The 21,165-nt window shown below is 42.3% G+C and overlaps 1 protein-coding gene across 1 annotated transcript in view; it reads right to left on the reverse strand.

The window, feature by feature from the left end:
• FBLN2 (fibulin 2) overlaps window positions 1-20,872 on the reverse strand; it is a 165,652-nt gene extending 144,780 nt beyond the window's left edge. The window contains 3 exon segments of the mRNA XM_053293430.1: window positions 19,124-20,542; window positions 20,545-20,580; window positions 20,869-20,872. Coding sequence (XP_053149405.1) covers window positions 19,124-20,542; window positions 20,545-20,580; window positions 20,869-20,872 — 1,459 coding nt within the window.
• Window positions 20,873-21,165: the final 293 nt, after the last annotated feature.

A 21,165-nucleotide genomic window follows, 5' to 3' on the forward strand; every position in this document is an offset into this window, starting at 1 on the left:
TGCCAATAAGTTTCCAGGCAAAATACAAGGTGCTAGTTATAATCTATAAAGCCCTAAACAGCTTGGACCCTGAGTATTTAAGAGGACATCTTCTTCGTCATGAACCCCACCATCCATTGAGATCATCAGGAGAGGTTCATCTGCAGTTGCCACCAGCTCGACTGGTGGCTACTTGGGGACGGGCCTTCTCCACTGCTGCCCCAAAGCTTTGGAATGCTCTCACTGATGAAATAATTCACTCCCTCCCCATCTACAACTTTTAAAAAGTTTTTAAAGATGCATTTGATCACCCAGGCTTTTAATTAAATACTGTTTTATTAGTTTCAACATTGTTTGTTTTAAATTATTTAATTGTTGTAATATTTTTAACTTTTTATGTTGTCATTTATTTTGTTTTATTGTAAACCACCCAGAGACACAAGTTTTGGGCAGTATAAAATTATGTTAAATACATATACAAAACTAAGGACATGAAAGGCACTACCTGGTCCTACATTTATAGCACTCCTTTCACCTAGAAGCTTTCAGAGGCTTAGGATGAATATGTTGTCTGTCTGGACACCCAAAGGAATATATTCTACTTTGTACTAGCACAAGAAATGGGTAACACAATACTTTGCAAGTGCTCTTTCAAACTCCGGTTGGGGGCGGGATTCAAAGTTTTTTTCTAATACAATGGGACAGTACTGATGCAATATGTGAATGACTTCCATGCACTATTTTGTCCATCAGCTCTATGGACTGAACATTTGGAATGTTTTAATTTAATCCATTTAAATGTTAGTCCATTTAAAATTCCTCAATGCCTACTCGAGGCAGACAAAGAATGTGGCCTGATTTTAAATGAAACAAAACATCCAGGCTAACTTGTTTCTTTAAATAATAATTTTTTTAAAAAAAACTGTTTTCTTCCATTGTCAAGAACACATTTAAGGTATCCCATTAAACAGATTCAAGTTGATTGGTTAATTGCTTTAAGTTTTATTTCAGCTGTGTGGTTCCAATTCAGGAATCCTACTAAATGGGCTGAAGGGAAAGAGACAAAGCAGGCAATGTAACCAATGGAGTGTTTGATGAGCAAGTTCTGGTGATTTTTTTTTAAAGGGTCTCTCTCTTTCAGGGAAAAGGTTTGGGAAATTATGGGAAAACAGTAATAAAACTTAACAGCAGTGCTTCTAAAATGTTTTATGCTTCTCAGCTTTGTTCATGGCTTTTGCAGAATGAAGAAATAGGGCATATGGCAACTACTCTTTTTTGTTACCCTTCTGAGATTCACAGGATTGGAGCAATATTCAAGTCCCATGCAGGAAACTGTATAAAGAAAAAGTCAAGTTATCTCCCTCCCCCTTGGTCATAAAAGTGCTTGGGTAATTAATGTATGCCTTCTGAGCAGACTAGCTAATAATACTTCACTCCCAATGTACCCAACAAACTCTTATGGAATGTACTAATTAGCATTTTTCTCTGGGAACGGCAAGACAGCCAGTGTATTGCTATATAAAAAAAGAAGAAGGATGGGTCTTGAATATAGGCTGAGGCAAAGCAGAAGAATTTAAGATGTTTCCATGGGTGATATAAAAGTACAGGCAGGAATCTGAAGGGAAAGGAAAGGCTCTTTGAAGGTAGAGAACCAGAAATATCATTTCCATTGTCAGAAGATATAACTTAGTGCAGAGATTGAACTTAAAGCAGGTCCTTCTACAGACTGGTCTGTCTTCCAAACTGTATCATCTAACTGGAAGCAAAATAAAGGAGAAACTGAACATGGTAAACCATCACTTTTCCAATATGGCCACTAAGGCATGTTGGTAGAAATAAGTAAAGTTTAGAAGAAAAGAGGCAAAGCGAATACAAAATGTGCAGCAGGCCAGAACTTCCCGAGCAGCCACATCTCGGTTGTGGAAGTTCCTCTCCTACCTAGCCTCATCAATTACCACTTTAGAAGACTTGTTTAAGGTTTTACTGTACACTCCTGTAGCAATCTGCCCCTCCTTTACCCTAAATAGTGAATCAAAAGTAAACCCTGTCCTGACTGACAGGCACAACCTCTGGGGTATCAGCCACTCAGCACACGGTGACCGGGACATAGAAGGCCTGGTGGCAGGAAATGAAGGGGTTCTTTGTTCAGACTGCTCCAACCGTGCAGTTGGAGCCAGGCAGGGGATGAGAGAGGATGGGCAGAAGGCTTAGTGGGAAGCAATGGAGCTTTTTCTGCCTCATGGTCAAAACTAGCCTGAAGAATCCTCTCAGGGAAGGAAATCTGCACATCCTTGAGAGACAGGATTGCAGGAAGCTAAAATCTCTACCATGGTTTTGGTGATTTCAGGGAAGAAGCCAGGGCTTGGCGAAAGTTTTAGCCAGGGAACCGTGTGCTAGGTAGTTGGCGTCCGATTTCTTTATTTTAGTGCTTTGCAGATCCTTACAACTGGTCTATCGTGTTTTATTTTGTAACATAACTTTCTAAGAAACCCTAGCCTGAGCCATTTTATCCAATTAGGGCTCTGTAGAAGTCAATGTACTCTGTAAAGGTGCTTTTAAAGGTGCCTTAGAACTGGGGGTGTTTTCTGTTTTATTTTCTTGCATTTATGTTCTATGCAACTGAGTAACCAAGATCTTTAAAGTGTGCAACTCCAAATACCAGTGGAGTGGAAGTAATCTTGTAAAGTACTGAGTGTTTGTTGTTGCCTATAACTGAAGCTGAGGGAGAGTCTCAGACTGAAGCAGTCTGTAGTATTTTGAATAAAGGTTTTTTGGGGATTTTTTTGTTTGGTCCTTTACAATTTTAAGCAGCCTCTTTGAGTGGATTTTCAACTAAGGAAAGGGGGGAACTGGAAAGAGGTCTTCCTCTGGTGCAAACATGCCTCAGGTTTGATTGCTCAGCAGCACACTACCAAGTTTTTCTCCTCACAAGTAAGCTACACATGGGAGGTTCATGTATTTTTCCATTTGGCAAATGAGATGGATAGTTCCCTGGACATTCACCCAAATCCAGGGTGGGGGCAAACTCTGTAATAATCTGGGTGTGGTGGCAGTGATTACCAGAGGGACAGCCTTTGTTGAGAAAACATGGAGGGAATGAATCAGCAATTTTCTTTCCCCCACGTGGACTTCCTCTGAGATAAAGGCTGAGTTTAAATCCACCAGTCGCCAGTTGCTATTCATCACAACTCCCTTGGTACAAGCTGGACCTGTGGTCATAGCTAAAGATCAGTGTAAAAACTGTTTTAACAAACCGTGCCAGAAAGAGTAAGTAAGACAAAGAGTAATTCAATAAAACAATTCAGAAGGCTTAGGTGAAGCTGGAGGAACTTTACAAAATAAGGCATTATACATCACATCCTAAACCAAGACATAGTATTGGCTTGGAATTTTTATAATATAGAACATTCCATTTTTGTGTGCAACTAGGGCAATCAACTGGATCGTCTTGATCATGAAAGGAGGTCAAGGGCCATTTCAGTGGTGGTCTCAGTACAGTGGAACTCCTTTCCTTTGGAGGTCCACAAAGCCCGTACTTTACACTCCTTCAGGCACCAAGTTATGTCTTAGCATTTTTGTAGGGTTTTTGACTGAGTGATTCTTGGTAGTGCTTTGGTTTTACAGGCTCTGGTAGTTCTGGTTTTGAAAGATTATTGTTTTACTGCTATTGTTATGGCTTTGTGTTCTAATTTTGGTGGTTTTCATTGTAAATAATTTTGTTTTATGAATTGAAAAAAAGGTAATATACCTTGAAAATACATAATAAAATAAAACTGTTGGCCTTATTAAAGGACAGTACACTGTTTTAAACATTCCTTTAACTTAACACTGTGTTAGGGCAGTAAATCAAATGCCTTTTGGAATATAGTTTTTACAGGATACCCAGTGCCCTTCCTGTGAAAACTATATTTCATAGGATGCCTACCCTAGTGGCATTCCACAAGGTGTGATAAGAGGGAGGGTGGAAGGAGAGGGGAGAAGGTGACCAAGACCTTCCTCCTTTTCACTGGACCAGTTGCCAGAGCAGCAGAAGGGGGAGGAGGATGATCTGGGTTGAGAGAAAGTGGGAAAGAAAAAGTATGGAGCAGCTACCACTAGAGCAGTGGTGGGGAACCTTGGCCCACCAGCTGTTTTTGAACTACAACTCCCACCATCCCCAGCCAATTGTGGACCACAGTGTGGTCCACTGTGTGAAACAGGATGCTGGACTAGATGGGTCTTGGGCCTGATCCAGCAGGCCTGTTCTTATGTTCTTATGCTCTTAATGTGCTTTGTATTTCACTCAGAAACATATTGGTAGCCAGGGCAAATCTTTTTAAATTGCTATTATATGTTCCCTTTGGGTTGTCCCAGAGACCAATCTGGCTAGTGCATTCCATACCAATTGTAGGAAATTGTAGTTTTTGGAGTACATAAAAAGCAGCCCCACGTAGAGTGCATTACAGTAGTCAAGCCTCAAGGTTAACAACATATGCACCAATGTAATTTTTAAAAGGTAATTTACACCCATTAAGAAATGGGTGTAGCTGATATATCCGCCAAGGCTGATAGAAAGCACTCCTGACCACTGCCTCAACTTGAGAGGCAAGAGAATGTTTTGGAACCAGCAGCACCTGATCTTTCAGGGGGAGTGTAACCCCATCCAGGACAGGTAGATCTGAACCATCTCTCAGGTCCCAACCTTCCACAGTACCTCCATCTAATGGTGCGCACGGAACCTGCTGGTCTGGTTTGGTGCGAGTCTGAAACCAGACTGGACTGGATAAGTTCTGTCCGGCACCCCCTTGAAAACACCCCCCCCGGTCCAGTTCGGTCCAGGAGAGCGGGGTTCACAAGCTTTTTTTTTTTTAATTAAACATACCGCCTCTGGGGGAATTCTCCAAGGTGGCGGGGGGGGGCGGTCTGCAGAGGTTCCCCTTCCACCCGCCGGTCTCCCATCCATTCAAAACCAGCCCATTCAGCCGTTCTTTGGCCCATTCAGGCCTTTCCACCTGCGCAGTGGCCGTTTTGGAAGCTGCTACACCTGCGCAATGGTTCTCTGCATGGCCTAGGTCATGCCTGGAAGGTGTAAATTTACATTAAAAAAAAACTTTTAAAAAAAAGAACACCACAAACCCCTCGAATGGGCCGGGGTGGGGGGTTTGGTCTGGGGTTGGACCGAATAGGGGGTGGTTCAGTTTAACCCCAAACCTATTTGCACATCCCTACCTCCATCTTATTTGGATTCAACTTCAGTTTCTTTTCCTTCATCCAGCCCATTACCACCTCCAGAGAGGCAATTTATGCCATTAACTGGAAGGAACCCAACCCCAAAGTTGTGTTAAATGAGAACTTAAAAGGGATTGGCAAAGCATTAGTTGACGGTACTACTGAGAGAAGGATTTATTCTGTATGCACACATTTGGATGACTTTTAACTTTTTGGGCAAAATGGTCAGATGAAAGGTTACTCTGTTTCTGTCATGCACCCAGGAACCCAGGAAGTTGTTGGGAAAACTTACCCACTAGTTCAGGAGCTGGAGTCAAAGATCAAGACCACAGAATATACAATGCTGGCTGCAAGGAGTGAGATGTCAAGGTGGCAGCTAGGATCAAGGCATGAGAAGGGGATGCTGAAGCCCACTGGAGTCAATAACCAGGAAAGATGCCACACCCTTTCCTGGTTACTGGCAGTAGATTAGCTACTCTAAAGGAGTTTGGATTGGCAGCTTACACCTACTCCTGAGTAACCCCATTGCTGGACATGTGTCAGGCTGCAAGGTGTGTACTCCTGCACTTAGCAGTTAGTTCCTCCTTCAGCTTGCATCATCTGCCTCACAGGGGACTCGGAGGGACTCATGGTGTTTGGGGGTTCTTGGGCCTGGGCTGGGGTGCCTCAGCATCAGTAGCTTCTGGGGAATCAATGCTGGGTGCCTTGATCCTGGGATTTACCTCTGGGCCATATGGCAAGTGGGGTGGGGGGACTTGCTGGAGAGTCTCTTTCTTCCCCATGGGGCCCCCTTGGTCAAAGATATGGAGTGTGTTGTACCGGGCCTGGAGTAAGGAGCTCTGGATCAGGACCCTGGGGTTTATGGTCTGCTGACTGTTCAGGTAAAGGCTCTATGGCAGAGGATGTTTCTGTCTCACTGGAGTCGTCCTCCCAGAGTCCAGAGCTGGTTCTGGTGTGGACTCTGACAGTTTCATGCTTTGTCAGTGCATGTGCTCTGCAAAACAATCTGTTTATAACAGGTAGACGTGACTCTGACCTGTGCCTAGTTTGTACTGTGTGAGGGAAAATATGGATCATGCCCTATGGGATTGTCTGGCCTTCAGTCTAGAACAGGACATTTTGAGAAATTACAAGGCCCCTAGATCCCCCATATTGGGGCCCCAACTGTAGAGGCTGCCCTTCAGAATAGAAAGCATTGGAACTTAGTAGTGAAAGCACTGTGAGGGTCCTATGTGCCTATGTGTGGGGGTTCCTATGTGCCTGAAACTGAAGGAGATTAGTTAAAGACCAGTAGGTGCAGAGGTGCTCTTACCGCTGGACTTTGGGGCCAAGGTCCAGGGCCTCCACAGCCCCCCCCCCCAAATCCTCTTTAGTCTGTCCTGGGTGGTGTGGTTACCCAGCGGAGCATGATGATGCTTAATTTGCAGGGGAGGGGGCCTCCAAAGGCCTTTAGTCCAGGCTCCAAAATAACCTAGGGGCACCTCTGAGTAGGCAGCGTTATAAGCAGTGGTCCCAGTGTGTGCATGCATGCCTTCAGAGTGGGGCCTTCCTAATTCAACCTGAGCGGGATCTAAAATTAACTGAGCAGACATCAGAAAACTTGTGAGCACACACACGCCTTAGAGGGAACAATAGTTATAAGACCTTTCCTTGGCCTTCCTATGCCATAATTCATCAGCAGCAGAAGAAAAAACAGGGCTTGCCTCACTATTAAGGTCCTCTTGTGCTGGTGTGTTTGTCTTGCTACATTTCTTGATGGTCTCCTGGGTGTGATCCTTGGCTTGTTTCTGACTTCCATCTCCTGCTCTGACCCTTTTGGGTTTAACTGTTACTCCCCTTGACCCGTGCATGTTCTTGGCTTTCAGCTTCTGTCTAGATCCTCTGGATTGACCCCTAGCATATTCTGTGGTTCTCACAGTCCCAGCATGGAACCTCTAAAGAACACACAGCTCAGCTTTTGATACCTTGGGATGTAAACCACAGGTCCTGAATTCAGAAAAGCTCCAGATCTATGGCTGAAACAAACCAGGAATCAGAACAGAAATATCACCACTTATCACAGGAATCAAGATGAGCGAAGAGGAGGGACCACATGGCAGCCTTTGAGTCACATTCACAACTGAATAAATCAAGTTTTGTTCCAGGCTGTCTGTATATATTCCAGGGCACAATTGGGCCACCCAACAGCCCCATGCTGGGGGGTGGCACTTTGTTCCACACCTCCACCCCACCCCCCCGGGAGCAGGCAGCATGGTGGCTGCCAAGATTAGCTGTTCTGGGATAGGGACAGAGCTGCAGAGCCATTGGTTGACACATTCCTTCCCAGAAACAGTCCTGTTATACCAACCTCCCCCTCCCTCCCTGGGTATAGAACAGGTTTGGGCTGGCTGTCCTTTTGGAGGCCAAGTAGAAATTTTTGCACTTCATCTGATTGGCTTTGTGTGGGGTGTTTTTCGCCTACTCTGTTCAGTACCACTGGTTAGTTAGATAAATCACAACGGGCGGGGAAGTGTATGAGGGCATTCAGTGGAAGTTGGGGTTTGCACTGGGGAACATCTTGGGACTATTTAAATCAAAGGAGTGTGCAATCTGTCCTTAAGATGCTTTGCAGCTCGAGGGCTACATTTCACACTCACACTTGCTTCAGGGACTTCACAATTTCAAAGGCTGTCAGGCTGGGGGCATGAAGTCCTTCCCTTTGGCTTGGCTATGAGGGACAGGTATCAGCATTGCATCTGATGCCAGATTCTGAGCCAGGGTGTGTCACCCATCAGGCTGGGGAAGGGCTACCTTGTCAAATCTCAGCATAGGTTGGTCCTACACTTGCCTGGGGGTGGATTTTCCAGCAGCAAAATCCAATTGGAAATTATCAATAAAGCTGTGGCCTTTTCTCCCAAGTCTTGCCTTCAGTGTGTTTTTTGAGCATTGTTCTGGTTGGTGTGAGGGCAATATCTTGATCATGTATGATTTGTAAAGTACATATTTATTTACTATATTTATATTCCACTCTTCCTTCAAGGAGCCCACATCAGTGTGCATGGTTATGTTTATTCTCAGAACAACCCTGTGAGGTTGGTTAGGCTGAGAGAGAAGGCCCAGAGTCACCTAGTGAGCTTCATAGCTGAATAGGGATTTAAATATGGGTCTCCCCGGTCCTAGTACAAGACTCTAATCACTACAGCACACTGTCTCTCAGCATTATCTACATATTTAGTTATGAGTGAGTGCTGACATGAAACAAAAGTTGAAAGCTTGCATTTCCTGTGGCTTAGTGAAAAGGTGCCACATTTTGGCTGTGACATGGCAGATAGCCAGAGCAACTGGTTTTTTGGCCCCTGCACAAATGCAAGCATTGCTCCTAATTACAAGAGGCGTAATCCATCTCCCTTAGCATCAATGGCAGTTTCAACTTGGCTCCAGTGGAATGTAGATTGTTCTCATTATCTTCAAAACCTTGTGCTTTGATTTGCCTCAGTTAGCCCACCTGAACTAACAAAGCGCAATTTGCATTCTTTGGTTTTAATGATTAGTTTCCTGGAGGGTCCTATTACTTGAAAGTTTGCCTTTGCTTTTTCAGAATGTTACTTCAACAATTAACTTTAACTTATTCCATTCCCATCAGTGTTATTCATTACACAGAGAAAGTACAGCATTTTTTGCACTGAAATATCAAATTAAAATGAAAATTTTAAGAAAAGAAGAAAATAATCCAAACTATAGCATTTTACTGTATGACATTTCACAAGTTGAAAGTTTACATGATTCAGAAGATGGAAACTGGACACCAAAGAGAGACATATAAAAGAACAGTAGTAGAGCCAGATGTTTAACCAAAGACATGAGGGAACCAACCACATCTGATTTTTGATTTTTTTAACCAGGAAATTGTTAATAAGAAGAACAAAAAGATCAGCATTGCTTTTCACTTCAGGAAAAATACACTCATCAGTATAAGTCCCTGCAATTATTATTATTATTATTTGAACAAAAGGTCTCCTGATGCATGCATTTTATACAAAGTATCTTAGAATGTCTTTATGTGTGCACATGCACATGTGTAGATATAGTTTACAGAGCAAACTATATGAGTCCATGATAAAACATTCATGGATGTCTTTGAATATATAAACTGGCATAACATTATAGAGACAGACAGAATGGATGTGTGCAAACCAGAAATGTAACATTTAAAAGCTTAGGGCAGCAATCATATGAAAGTACGGCTTTAACTGCAAATCTATAAAAGCTGTAGGCTCACTCGCCTGGAAGTTGCTCACTCATAATTGAATCTGATTCCAGCTGCAATTCTGTGTACACTTATCCAGGGAGTAAGCCCCACTGGACACTGCAGGATTTTTTTCTGAGTAGAGATTCCTAGGATTGCCCCATAACCATTAGATTCAGATACAGTCAGACCAGCTAAATAATATCATACAGTAACCATCATACATAACAAACTGAAAAAAGGGATACCTACATCAAGTAAATATATCTTTACGAATTTTACAAGCTACAAAACAAAATTTAGCAACATTTAAGGAAACTGAATCCTTTTAAGGAAATTGGACAACAAATGTTGAAGATAAAACATCAGTATGGCCGGGCTCAGTATGGCCTTTTTACTAAAAGTGGAGAAATAAAACTATCGTGAATATCCTTATAAAACTAATAATAAAACATGTCCAGTTGTTTCAATAGCTCTAGTACCACAAGGGTATAATCAAGTTATATAAAGGTATTTCCTTATATTTCCCATCTAATGCTCCTGTAGGAAGTACATTAAATCAGGCAAGGCAATCATATGCATACTTATTTGGTAGACATGCATAGGATTGTGCTACAAGTTTCACAATCTATGAGAGATAATGCTATTCGATGTTCACATTTGTTGGGAGAGTTACACCGGGTTCTCTAAAGACATAAAACTACAGTTAGAAGAATGGTACCCTAGAGCAAGTAACACAATAGGGTGTTTTGTCATGTTTGTATAAATTATACCCAAATGTTAATGATCATAGAAGCTCAGTTGCTAGATGTGGTTCTCAGGTTCCTAATATAATTCCAATCCAGCTCTCTGAAGTAAAAAAACTGCTAACCCATAATATGAAACCTATGTGAATCTGAAAGATCCCAAAACCCACCACATGTAGGATTTGAAGATCCTGCATGGCTCAGGCTTAGTGAGTATCTAAATGAGAATCCAGGCTCTCCAAGAGTGGATTCATTCCCCCAGCAGATTGCCTTATGTGGTGATTTCAGAGTCAGTTGATTTAGAAATGGCTCACTAATCCCACCTTGTTTGAACCGCCAGGGAGCTTTACAATGGACCCTTTAAAAGATTACCTCATTGCTTTTGTCAGTAAGCAATGCAGAATTGCTGTGGATATCTGGAAGGCAGGCACTAGAAGGCAGTTCTAGCATCTGTACAACGTACACTTCAGATGTGGCCTAACATTTTTCCATTCTCATCCAGTCAATTTTCATTCAGCCTCTGGCTATAGACTCCACTCATACGAACTCAAGGAGTTACCAAGAAGAAATTCCACATGCATTTAATTATGAAACACATATGGTTGCATTCATATGAGTCATCATCTACCCCCAATTAAAACAACTATCATTACCAAGCAGTAATTTGGTTCCACTCCCAACAAAGACACAAGACATTCCCAATTATGAGATGCGTTTATGGTTCCTTTGTAATCTGCCTGTAAAAAATGGGCTGTCAATATCACCCTTTTTTCACAGGAACATGTAAAAACAAATACATCCCTTCCTGTGAGTTCTATAGCCCTGATTGCATAAATCAGCCCTGCATGGCTGCTTGATTCATTTCATTGGAATTTAATCCATTTATGTCTCAGTCAAAGGGTTACATGCAAAGAATGTTTGTTTCCCCCCTCTATTTCTAGTTTAATTACTAATCCTGATTTGATTGCTACTGCTGTTGTGTAACGTAAATATATAAACTTCAATAATGCTTCTGCTTGTGTGATTCTTCTACAGAACACACACACTATGCACCACAAATACATTTTTTGGTTGCTGTTTTGAATCAGGTCATTTCTTTAGGCTCTGGGGTTCCTGTGCTAGTGCTAGTGCGCAACTATTGCAAGACAACAAGAAAGGTTCACAGGTTTGCTCCTTGATTCTAGGATGGAGGACAGAATGCCACTGCACAGTTGTTTGGGCCTAGTGTATGGAGACAGACTGGGCTAGAAAGCAAAGATTGGGGGGGGGGGCTGCTGACTGGGGAGCAGCTATCACCTTCAATTTTTGCATCATAGAGCAATTTTGAGTTTCATGAGTTTAAGCCTGAGGCATGTGAACAGTGGATCAGACTGCTAAGTGTAGTGGTGGTTGGGGGTCAGCCTGAGTCCACCTGCACCTCCCTCTGCCCCCTAGAGTTGTGCATTACATCACTAACACCCAAAAGGTTTCTGCAGAACAGTGGAAGGGATGCTTCTGTGAGCTGGCATCTTTAATACTGGCCAGCCCCCAAGTCCATCTGCAGTTGGACTCTCATAAAAACTTCCACCTAATATATTGTACTTTCAAGTTTATGTTTAAACTGTAAGCCACTTTGATAGCCTGTCCCAGCTGAAAAGTGGGATATATATTTTAGATTGTGATATTTTTATATTGTGATGGATCCTTTTTGGGGACAGGGATACATCTTAATTATTTATTTGTTTATTTCTCTATGTAAATTGCTTTGAAAACTTTTGTTGAAAAGCAGTGTATAAATATTTGTTGTTGTTGTTGATGATGATGATAACAAAAAATAAAGTAAAATAAAAAATTTCAGATGCAAGTAACACTGAAGGAGAACATCCATAGGTGGGACAAAATTAGGGATTTCTTTGGCAAAGAGGATTTGATGTAATCCTCAACTTACATTTGAGGATAAGCTAATGAAGGGGAATTGATCAGGGGGACCTGGTGTTTGGGGCTCAGATGTCAGTCACCACTGCCTGAGTTTATAATTTGGGTCACCCCACTTGTCTCTATCTATATCCAACAGTGGGCAGTCAAATGCTTCTGAGAAGCTTACAAGTAGAACTTGAGTGATAGCCGTCCATTGTGGCATGTTCCTAACATTGTATATTCAGAGGTATTCTGTCTCTGAAAATGGATGTTTCATTCAGCTATCTTGGCTGACAGGACTGGCCTCAATAGGGTGGAGCAGAGAAGAAAAGCTTTGGATGAATGTTGCTGAGGAAGGATGTTGCAGGCATGGCTTGATCGGATGTGAGATACTTGTGGCACTTTCATTTACTCCCATACAAACAGAACATTTGATTCAGGTCCATGTTTTAGAAAATGTGCTGGCACTGCTGCAAAACCTATACAGCCCATGTCAGCAAAAGTAATATCCATAAAACACAGCCAGATTCCATATGCTGCCAACTTTTTTTTAAAAACACAATCAAAAATGATGCTATCATTACTCATAGTGGCTACCTTGTAGCTGTGATTATAATATAATGAAGGGAAGTGAATAATTACTTGATTCAAGTGCCTGAAACAGTGCTGAGAACCTTTTCAGGATACTGTAAATATGAGGGTTGGAATAATGTTTCCAGACCCAGAAAGTATAACTTTTTAAACCATTTATACCACTACAAAATATGTCAAACACTTTGATTTGTTGACATTTTTATACCCAAAGCATTATATAAGAAGCAGCTTCAACTAATGGCTCTCTAAAGAAAAAGAAATGCCATTGCTGGAGTTCATACATTCATTCATTCCAGACTGGTGCTGCAGTAGTGCAACAGTGCAGGCTCTTCCACCTGTCCTCCTGTGAAGTAGGCCTTCCACATGAACACCTGATCTGGCAGAGGCCAGGTTCACATGATTTTCCTCAGATTATTTGAGAGAGAAGAATCACTTTAACTAGGCCTCTGTATGTTTAGGTGTTCAGGCAGACAGCCCTGAGGGAAGAATAGTGAGGGAAGAAAATATATACACTTGAGGTCTGATAGTTTGTCTCTGTGTGGGTACATATATATGAGAGGCGGGGAGGGAAGGAAGGAAGGAAAGTCAAAGCACATTTTATAATGCTGATTTCCTCCAGTTCTCTTAGGCAAGATGGAACTGAAAACAACAGTTTTACATCTTCAACATCCCTTTCCCTTGGTAACATCTAGAAATGACAAATAATGTCCGAAATAACATCACCCATGCCTCTCTTCCATGTCATTAGGGAAAGGAATAGTGACTGTGGATTTTATATTACTAGACATTGGCTGGATTCAGAGATAACATGAAACCAGAGTTAAACAGGGGAGAGGTCAGAACTCCAGTACTTCCAAATTTCACACTTCACTTCACTTCAGTCCACACTTCACTGCGGTTCACAAACTGCACTTCACAAAAGTGACCTGTGGTTTGCCTCACCAAACTCCAATTCAGTTTGGACAAAGGTTTGCCGTTGAGACCTCCAGTTTCTCCAGTCCAGCAATGCAGTTGGCCAGCAATATGGATGATGACGTGTTCCATCCCAAGCTTGTCAACTTGTCAAGGGGTACAGTCACACAGGGGCATTTCTTCTTCCCACTCTATCCCTTTATCCCCCATCCTGGAAAAGGGGACATGATGACAGGGCAGACACAAAGTGCTTTGCTCCCCAAGAAGGAAGTGACAATGACGTAAGTTCACAAGCAGAAAGACTTCCGATGGCAACATACATCACAGTGCCAGGAGTGGAACATTTAGCAGTGTGTGTGTGTGCCTGGGGTCAGGTTTAAAAGGCATGCTGAAGCAGGGATTATTGAGCAGCCAAGTTCTATTTTTTCACAGAAAGGTTGGGGAAGGGGGCCCTAGCCCCTTCCCCTTGGGAGTTTGAGCTCCCTAGGGGAACTAGTCACCAGGATCAGCAGGGCTCCAGTCAGAGTGCTCAGAGGCAGCAGCAGAACAGAAGAAGCATGCTGACCCAGGCAAAGAACCCCCTTACAACTTATGAGAATGGGAGGAGAGAGAATTGCCAAGCAAAATCTCTAAGGATGCCCAATAGCAAAGCATCTTCTTCCATGGATTGTTCTCTCATGAGAATGTCAGGCCATTGGGGCTCTTGCTCTATGGAGGAAGTCTTGCTCTATGGAGGAAAGCCGCAGGGATGGGTACCCTGGTGACTTTCCCTGTCTTGGCAACTGCCACCAAATAGCTGTCAAAGCATGCCCCCTGCCAGCCCGTCCACCCATGTGGACATGTGCACTCTTGCTTATGCCCCAGAAAGGCAACCCTATTCTTCTGGGTTAGCTGGAAATCAGGGCTCACCTCTCCCACAACTCCCCATGCCAGCAGATCTGCTACGGCACAATGCCAGACCAAGGCCAGGAATTTTGCATGGGTTTTAAAGATCTGTCCACACACCTGGTGTTCTCCAGCTGTGCACACAGCCCAGCTCCAACACATGGAGCGTCACAATCTCCTTTGGGTGCGTGCAAGGCTTCACAGGCAAGGGGGGGGGGGTTGCAATGATTTTTTGCCATGGAGAGTTGGGGGGCCCCATTTGGTGGGTTAGCTCAACTCATGAGTGTGTAGTCTGACAGGAGACCTAGGATGTCCTATCCAATGTTTCTCCCCAGTATGCTGGCCCTCTTAAGAAAGGGGGAGCCCACTGACATCAAGCTGCCAGTGAAGCAGCAGGAATGTAGTTTGGTCAAAATGGACTGATTAGATGGGGTGATCCCTCACAACAGCATGCTATGTTACGGCAGGACAGACCCCTCCCCACCAGCATCCTTCACCCTCCATCATATACATATCCCCTCCTTGGAAGTCTCCATGTTCCCTTCCCTTTCCAGGATAACAGGGAAACAGTGCCCCAGCCAGCCAGCCCTGCCCCCAGATTGTGTTCAGGACTATTTGGGTGTAGGGATCTGTTGGGTGGTGGTGATACCATCACTGTCAGAAGAAGCACTGCAATGGCATGGTATTTAAAGGGATTTAAATGTTCTTTCCCTTCCAAAGGCAGAAGGTCCATGCCGGATATGCGCAATCGCGCTTGGCACACTTCAAGATTGTGGCCAGTCATGGTCACTCTGCTGACATGCTGATGCTTTGCCAACAGTCTGGCCATGGAGCTTGCTGGGGTCTGCCTCGGCGGCCAAGTAGCAGGGAGCAGCTCCCCTCTCCTGGAACTGGAGATTGACGAACGTCTTCCAGTTTAATATTGAAACCGTGAGTTTGCCAAGTTCCAGTTTCGTGTTACATCTGAATCCAACAATTAATTCTTTCTTTCTTTCTTTCTTTCTTTCTTTCTTTCTTTCTTTCTTTCTTTCTTTCTTTCTTTCTGTATTTAACATATTTTTATACCACCAAAAACTTACATCTCTGGGAGAAGTAATTATCAAGGGAAAGAGGAGGAGAAAGAGAGATAAAACTGTGGTATTTCAATGGTGATATATCTCTCATTACATTTAGTTTCAGCCTGGCTGGGATGACTAAGCATTGAACAGAAGGTCACAGAAAAAGACTTCAGATGACTACCTTTCATACAACACTGTGGCTTGCTGAAGGCATTGACGCCCCAGAATTGATACTCAACCCATTTCCTCAAGGGTCTGGTTCAGACAATACTTCCGCAGCTCATGTAATTAAAAAGGTGGAGACACCCACTGCCACACCGTGCATTTATGTCCCAATGGCCTCACAGTGTGTTCCTTCATTGCATGGGAGGGAGCTGTTCAATCACAGATCACACATGCACTCCAAACACCAACAAGCTAGTATTTGGAGCATGTGATCCAAATTTGGAACATGTATGACGCATTTGGAAAAACTCTCCTATACTATAAAGGGATGCGGCAAGAAGGCATCAGGACATCCATGGGACATCCATGGACTGCTTAGATGGGGTGACATCCTTCTGCTTAGACGGGGTCCATTAAATGGTGACATCCATCTGCTTAGACAAGGCCCATGGACATCCATGGACTGCTTAGGCTTAGGCACGCTCTTGGCACATCCCCTTTCTAATCATGGGGCAGGGAGTGCATCATCTGCACTGGCCCAAGCATTTCACAGTATATCAGAGAAAATGGTTTTTAAATCCACTTGGACAGTGGTCACACCAGTGTTGCAGAGGTGGTTTAACGCCCCCCCCCCCCCAATCTTAACCTTTCTCTGTCTGTTCTTTCTAATAGGTCATGAAGTGGCAACCAGCCAGTCCATGTATAGCATTTATTTTCTGTGCCAATGAATTCATTTTATATTTTGGAACTAGGAGCTTTGACATAGTTCAGGCTATTTTTTTTTACCATAGTTTGAAAGCATAAGGTCTCCATCTGATTAGGACCAAAATCATTAATAATTAAGTCAGCACTGGCAAATGAGAAATGAGAAAACAAATGAGAAATGCAAGTGCAGGGGCCCTCAGATTGACAGGAAAGGGAGAGGCAGACATCCCAATCTTTAGATCATGAACATGGTTTGTTTTGGACAGCAGCCATTATGATCTGATCTCAGTTCTCATCAGAGTGGGAACAGGAAGGGATCAGTTTATGGCTTATTGTTACCATGAAGAAATGCAACACAAGTCAAGCCCCCAAATAATCAGTATTTCCTGAACGTTTTGTAGATACAGTATTATGAGCACAAACATGCACACAAAATGAACACGATGGTGAGCTTATTAAAAACATTTTAATAGCATAAAGATATTTTTAATTGCATAAATATTTTTGTTGGCATTAAGCCTGATGGAAAACGAACTGGGAAAGTACCATTTCTTGGTTCCTATTTAAATCAGTGTCCTTTGCTCTCACTGCTCGAATTAGAATGGCACATAGTTTATTAACAATCCCTTTTGCAGATTTAAAACATTCTGGAGCACAAACTGTATATGTTTGTTCTAAGCTTTGGTCAAACACAGTGGGTGGATAGCGGTGGTAACCATTTGTTCCATGTCCATGTCCATGGGATCTTATACATGCAAATGGTAGCCCCATTATTTTTCAAAGAACTTTGTTTCTCTTTGAAAACCAGAGACCTTGGTCTCCAATGGGAGACTATTACTAAGCTCAGCGGAAGAGAACATGCTTTGTGTGCAGAAGTTCCCCCGTCCAGTCCCTGACATTTCCAGGTAAGGCTGGGAAAGACCTCTGTCTGAATTCCGGAGAGCTGTTGCCATTCAGCATAGATAATACTATGGTATAGTAGTATTACTACTACTACTACTATTTATTCGATTTCTATACCGCCCTTCCAAAAATGGCTCAGGGCGGTTTACACAGAGAAATAATAAATAAATAAATAAATAAATAAGATGGCTCCCTGTCCCCAAAGGGCTCACAATCTAAAAAGAAACATAAGATAACCACCAGCAACAGTCATTAGAGGTGCTGTGCTGGGAGTGGATAGGGCCAGTTAATATTACAGGTTAGATGGTATAAAAGAGCTTGATATAGTCTCCTTTCTTTTTCCCATTCACTTTCAAATGACACACTAGCGCAAATAACTTTTAAAAGAAGCATTCTTGAGTACAAGCATAAATGTTTGTTGTCTTCGAATGCGGGCCTCATATTATTGTTTCCTAATGAATTCACATATCTCACCAAAAAACAAAACAAAACCCTATCCTTTTCAGTCAGAAATGTATACCTATGGAAATGTACTTTTTGGCACTGGGAAAGCATCATTAAATCTGAGAATCAGCTCTCAAGAAGATGAAAGGCTGAAAGCTAGGGCAGTGCAAAGCAGCCCTGCTTCCATTTGGGAGTTACCTTAGGCTTCAATGGAAAGAAGATTCCTACTTCCCTCTGGCCCAATTCAAAGTGGTTGCTTTGATTCTGGACCAAAACTTCACCAAGATACTACGGTGGTGCACTAGAATGAAAATGTCTTCTGGCAGAGTTTACTAATCACACAGCTATTTCTGGGAATTATAATCTTTTATGGAGCTGCAGCCCCAGAAAACACTACAATTCCCAATACTACAGAGGAAAAGCTCCCAAAAATCTTAAGCTGCTGTCACCACCACCACAACTCCCTTGCCACTGGAAGCAAGATAAAATATCTGCAGCCTGTGTCCTGTGCTCTGCCCAGCCCATTACATTACTTCAGGGGTCTGGTGAGGCAGCTTTGGTGGCCTAGTCAAGTCAATCCAATCTGCTTTGATTCAGTCAGAACCAGATGGCAAACTCAATCCAAATATTCCCCCAAAGCTTCACAGCTCTACTGAAAATCTCTGTTTTACATATTATCGTTTATAAGGTAACTTTTCATACTTCATAAAAATATCAGAAAGGAGTTGAGGTCAATTTACAGCAGGGCAACATGACGTGTATAAAAATATTCACATTATCATCATTTTTATTTCCTTTTTATATTCATATAAGTCTTTTTGGATATTATAAGCTGTAAATCACTTGAGAATTCCAGAAACATACCTGTCTGATATGCTTTCAGTACTTATTCTTTAATGAAATAGTCATAACTCCATATTTTGATCAGCTAAAGCAGATATTTATAGCCAATTATGTTTAAATCTTGACCTTTTTTGAACAGCAAGTACATTTCTCAAACTGAACATCTGTAATGAAGATGCATGACATTCGAGAACACTGTTCATAATCTATGAATCAAAGTAAGATCGATAGCAATACACGACAGTAAATTCTACAAAACTGAGAAATTATTTATACAAGATCAGAGGAGGATTTTCCCAAAAAACGTGGAAAAAGAGAATATGCTACAACTGCTAAACCTCTCATTCAGAATAGTCCCACTAAAGTCACTGGTCGCAACTGAACACAGATTTAAGCACATTTCCAGCCACTGAACTCTGGCTTTGGACTATTGCTAATTATTTTGATATCACATCCTCATTTGAAATTATTTAAGGCATTATAGAAGAAGCAGGCAAATATCAAGATTTATTTTTTTAACAGGATGATTCAGCATTATGGCATTCAATATAAAATCTTACCTTCTGGTACCTTGGAGGAAGTATGAACAGAATTGGGATCTACGTCTTCTTCAGGCTGATAGTGGTAAAGTGTCTGAGACTGTTTGGGGGATATCCGATTGTTGTCTTCTTTCATTGCAATCGGAGATGGTAGTGTTGGATTAAACTTGACCTTGGGAAAATGATCTTCTTCATGTTTATCATGCAATGAGTTTATCCCATGTGACTGAGTCATATTGGACTCTTTAAAGCCTGCTAATTTGTTTTCTTTCTGTTTGTGCTCTCTTTTCATGTTTAGTTTGATTTTAAAATTTTCTTGTTCGTTTTTCTCTCGGCTGCCCAGATTTTTCCTGCTCACTTCTGCCATAGTTTTTGGCATCTCAGCTGTAGCCGCAACTGGACCCTTTTGAATGCTACTTGCAGTGGTAATTTCATTATATGTCTGCTGCCTTTGGGGTGTTGATACCGTGCTTGTATCAATGCTTTCCTCACTCTTTTCAGTGGCATGATCAGTTTCAGGATGGTGCATAGGAGCACTTGTGATGGTTCGTGATAGAGCGTCTGCATGAGAAAGAGGGTGGGTTAATGGAGGGGGAGTAACACTGCTTGCAAGATAATCATAATCTTCACTTTGCTCCTGGCCAATGCTCTCTTGTTCTGTATGTGCTGCATAACTGTAGAACTTTTTAGGTGGCTCTACCTGAGTGTTGTCCCCATCTGATGCCTCCTGGTCATAACTGTAGGGATCATCATAGTGCTGATCTGGTTCTGTGTCTCCTGCTTCAGATGGATTATGGGGATTTAATGTGGATTCATTACAGTCCGGGAGCAGATAGCACATAAGCTCCCCTCCAGAATTGGGGCAATGGCAAACCTTACATGGAGGCATATGAAAGGTATGTCCTGCTGCATACTTCTGCTCTTCATGAACACAGCCTATTCTTCCACACTGTGGGCACCCATCGGCTGGTAGCACAGCATCAATGCAGTTGGGAGGAAGGTCCGGGCACAGCATGAACTGGCAGCTGATCTTACCGCCCCCTTTGGGACAAGAGCATTCCGTGCTTCCAAAGTCAACTAAATAAGATTGCCCCTCAGGTACTTTGCCATTTATAAACCCTACATTCACACAGTCATAGTACTGATAGCCTTCGCAGGTGCAGCCACGATGGAGGCAAGAGGCACAGCATTCACCTGGCTCCAGCACTTCTTCCATGCAATTTTCCAGCTGCTTACACTCCACACCTGTGCAATCCTTCTGAGCTTTTGAGATGCCAGTCCAAATAAGCACTAAGAGGACAATGTTCATAGAACGTAAATGTGACACGTTATGTCTATCCATAATCTTCCTAAACAAGTGCAGCAAACATCCAGTCTTCCTCATCTTTTATTGGTTTCTCTTTCCTTTCCCCTGGAATTTCTGTATACTCAGCTCCTGGTCAAAAATACTTCCCTTGATTCTCCTTTGCAACTAGAGCCTAGATTTATGAAAGAGAACTTTGTTAAAGGCTATACTCTGCACATATCCTGTTAAACATTATAGATACCTTAAGACTGGGATAAAATTTCAACATCTGGAAACCTACATATAGAATTAATCATAATATCATCCAAGAACTGTAGGCACCATATCCCAAGATGCATGTTTTTCATTTCTTTCTGTCTTTTCAAAAAAGGAAACAAGAACTTTGTCTCTTTATCTACTCATAAATATATAAGCAACAAAATAAAGAGCAGAACTCTGTATTTCACTATATTATTTTTACGCATTCGCCTTATTTAGCATTTGAGTGTTTAAAAGAACCATTCTTGGGAGACAAACAACTATAGAGTTCTGCCTTCTTCAGTTATAAATATATGATTGTTGTATTTTATTCTACATTAGTGGTGTCACTCAACTTCAGACTGGTGTGTGTTGAAGTACTAATTTAAATATTTGACACCCCAAAATGCCTTTGGAGTTTGGATCTGGCTCAAAATGGACTCATTTTGCTAACCCACACTTGCTGCTCTCCCCTTTGCTGACCTCAACTTAATCAGCAGCAGAAAGAGCTTACTGAAAG

This window comes from Hemicordylus capensis, chromosome 2 (genome assembly GCF_027244095.1).
Source record: "Hemicordylus capensis ecotype Gifberg chromosome 2, rHemCap1.1.pri, whole genome shotgun sequence".
NCBI lineage: Eukaryota > Metazoa > Chordata > Lepidosauria > Squamata > Cordylidae > Hemicordylus > Hemicordylus capensis.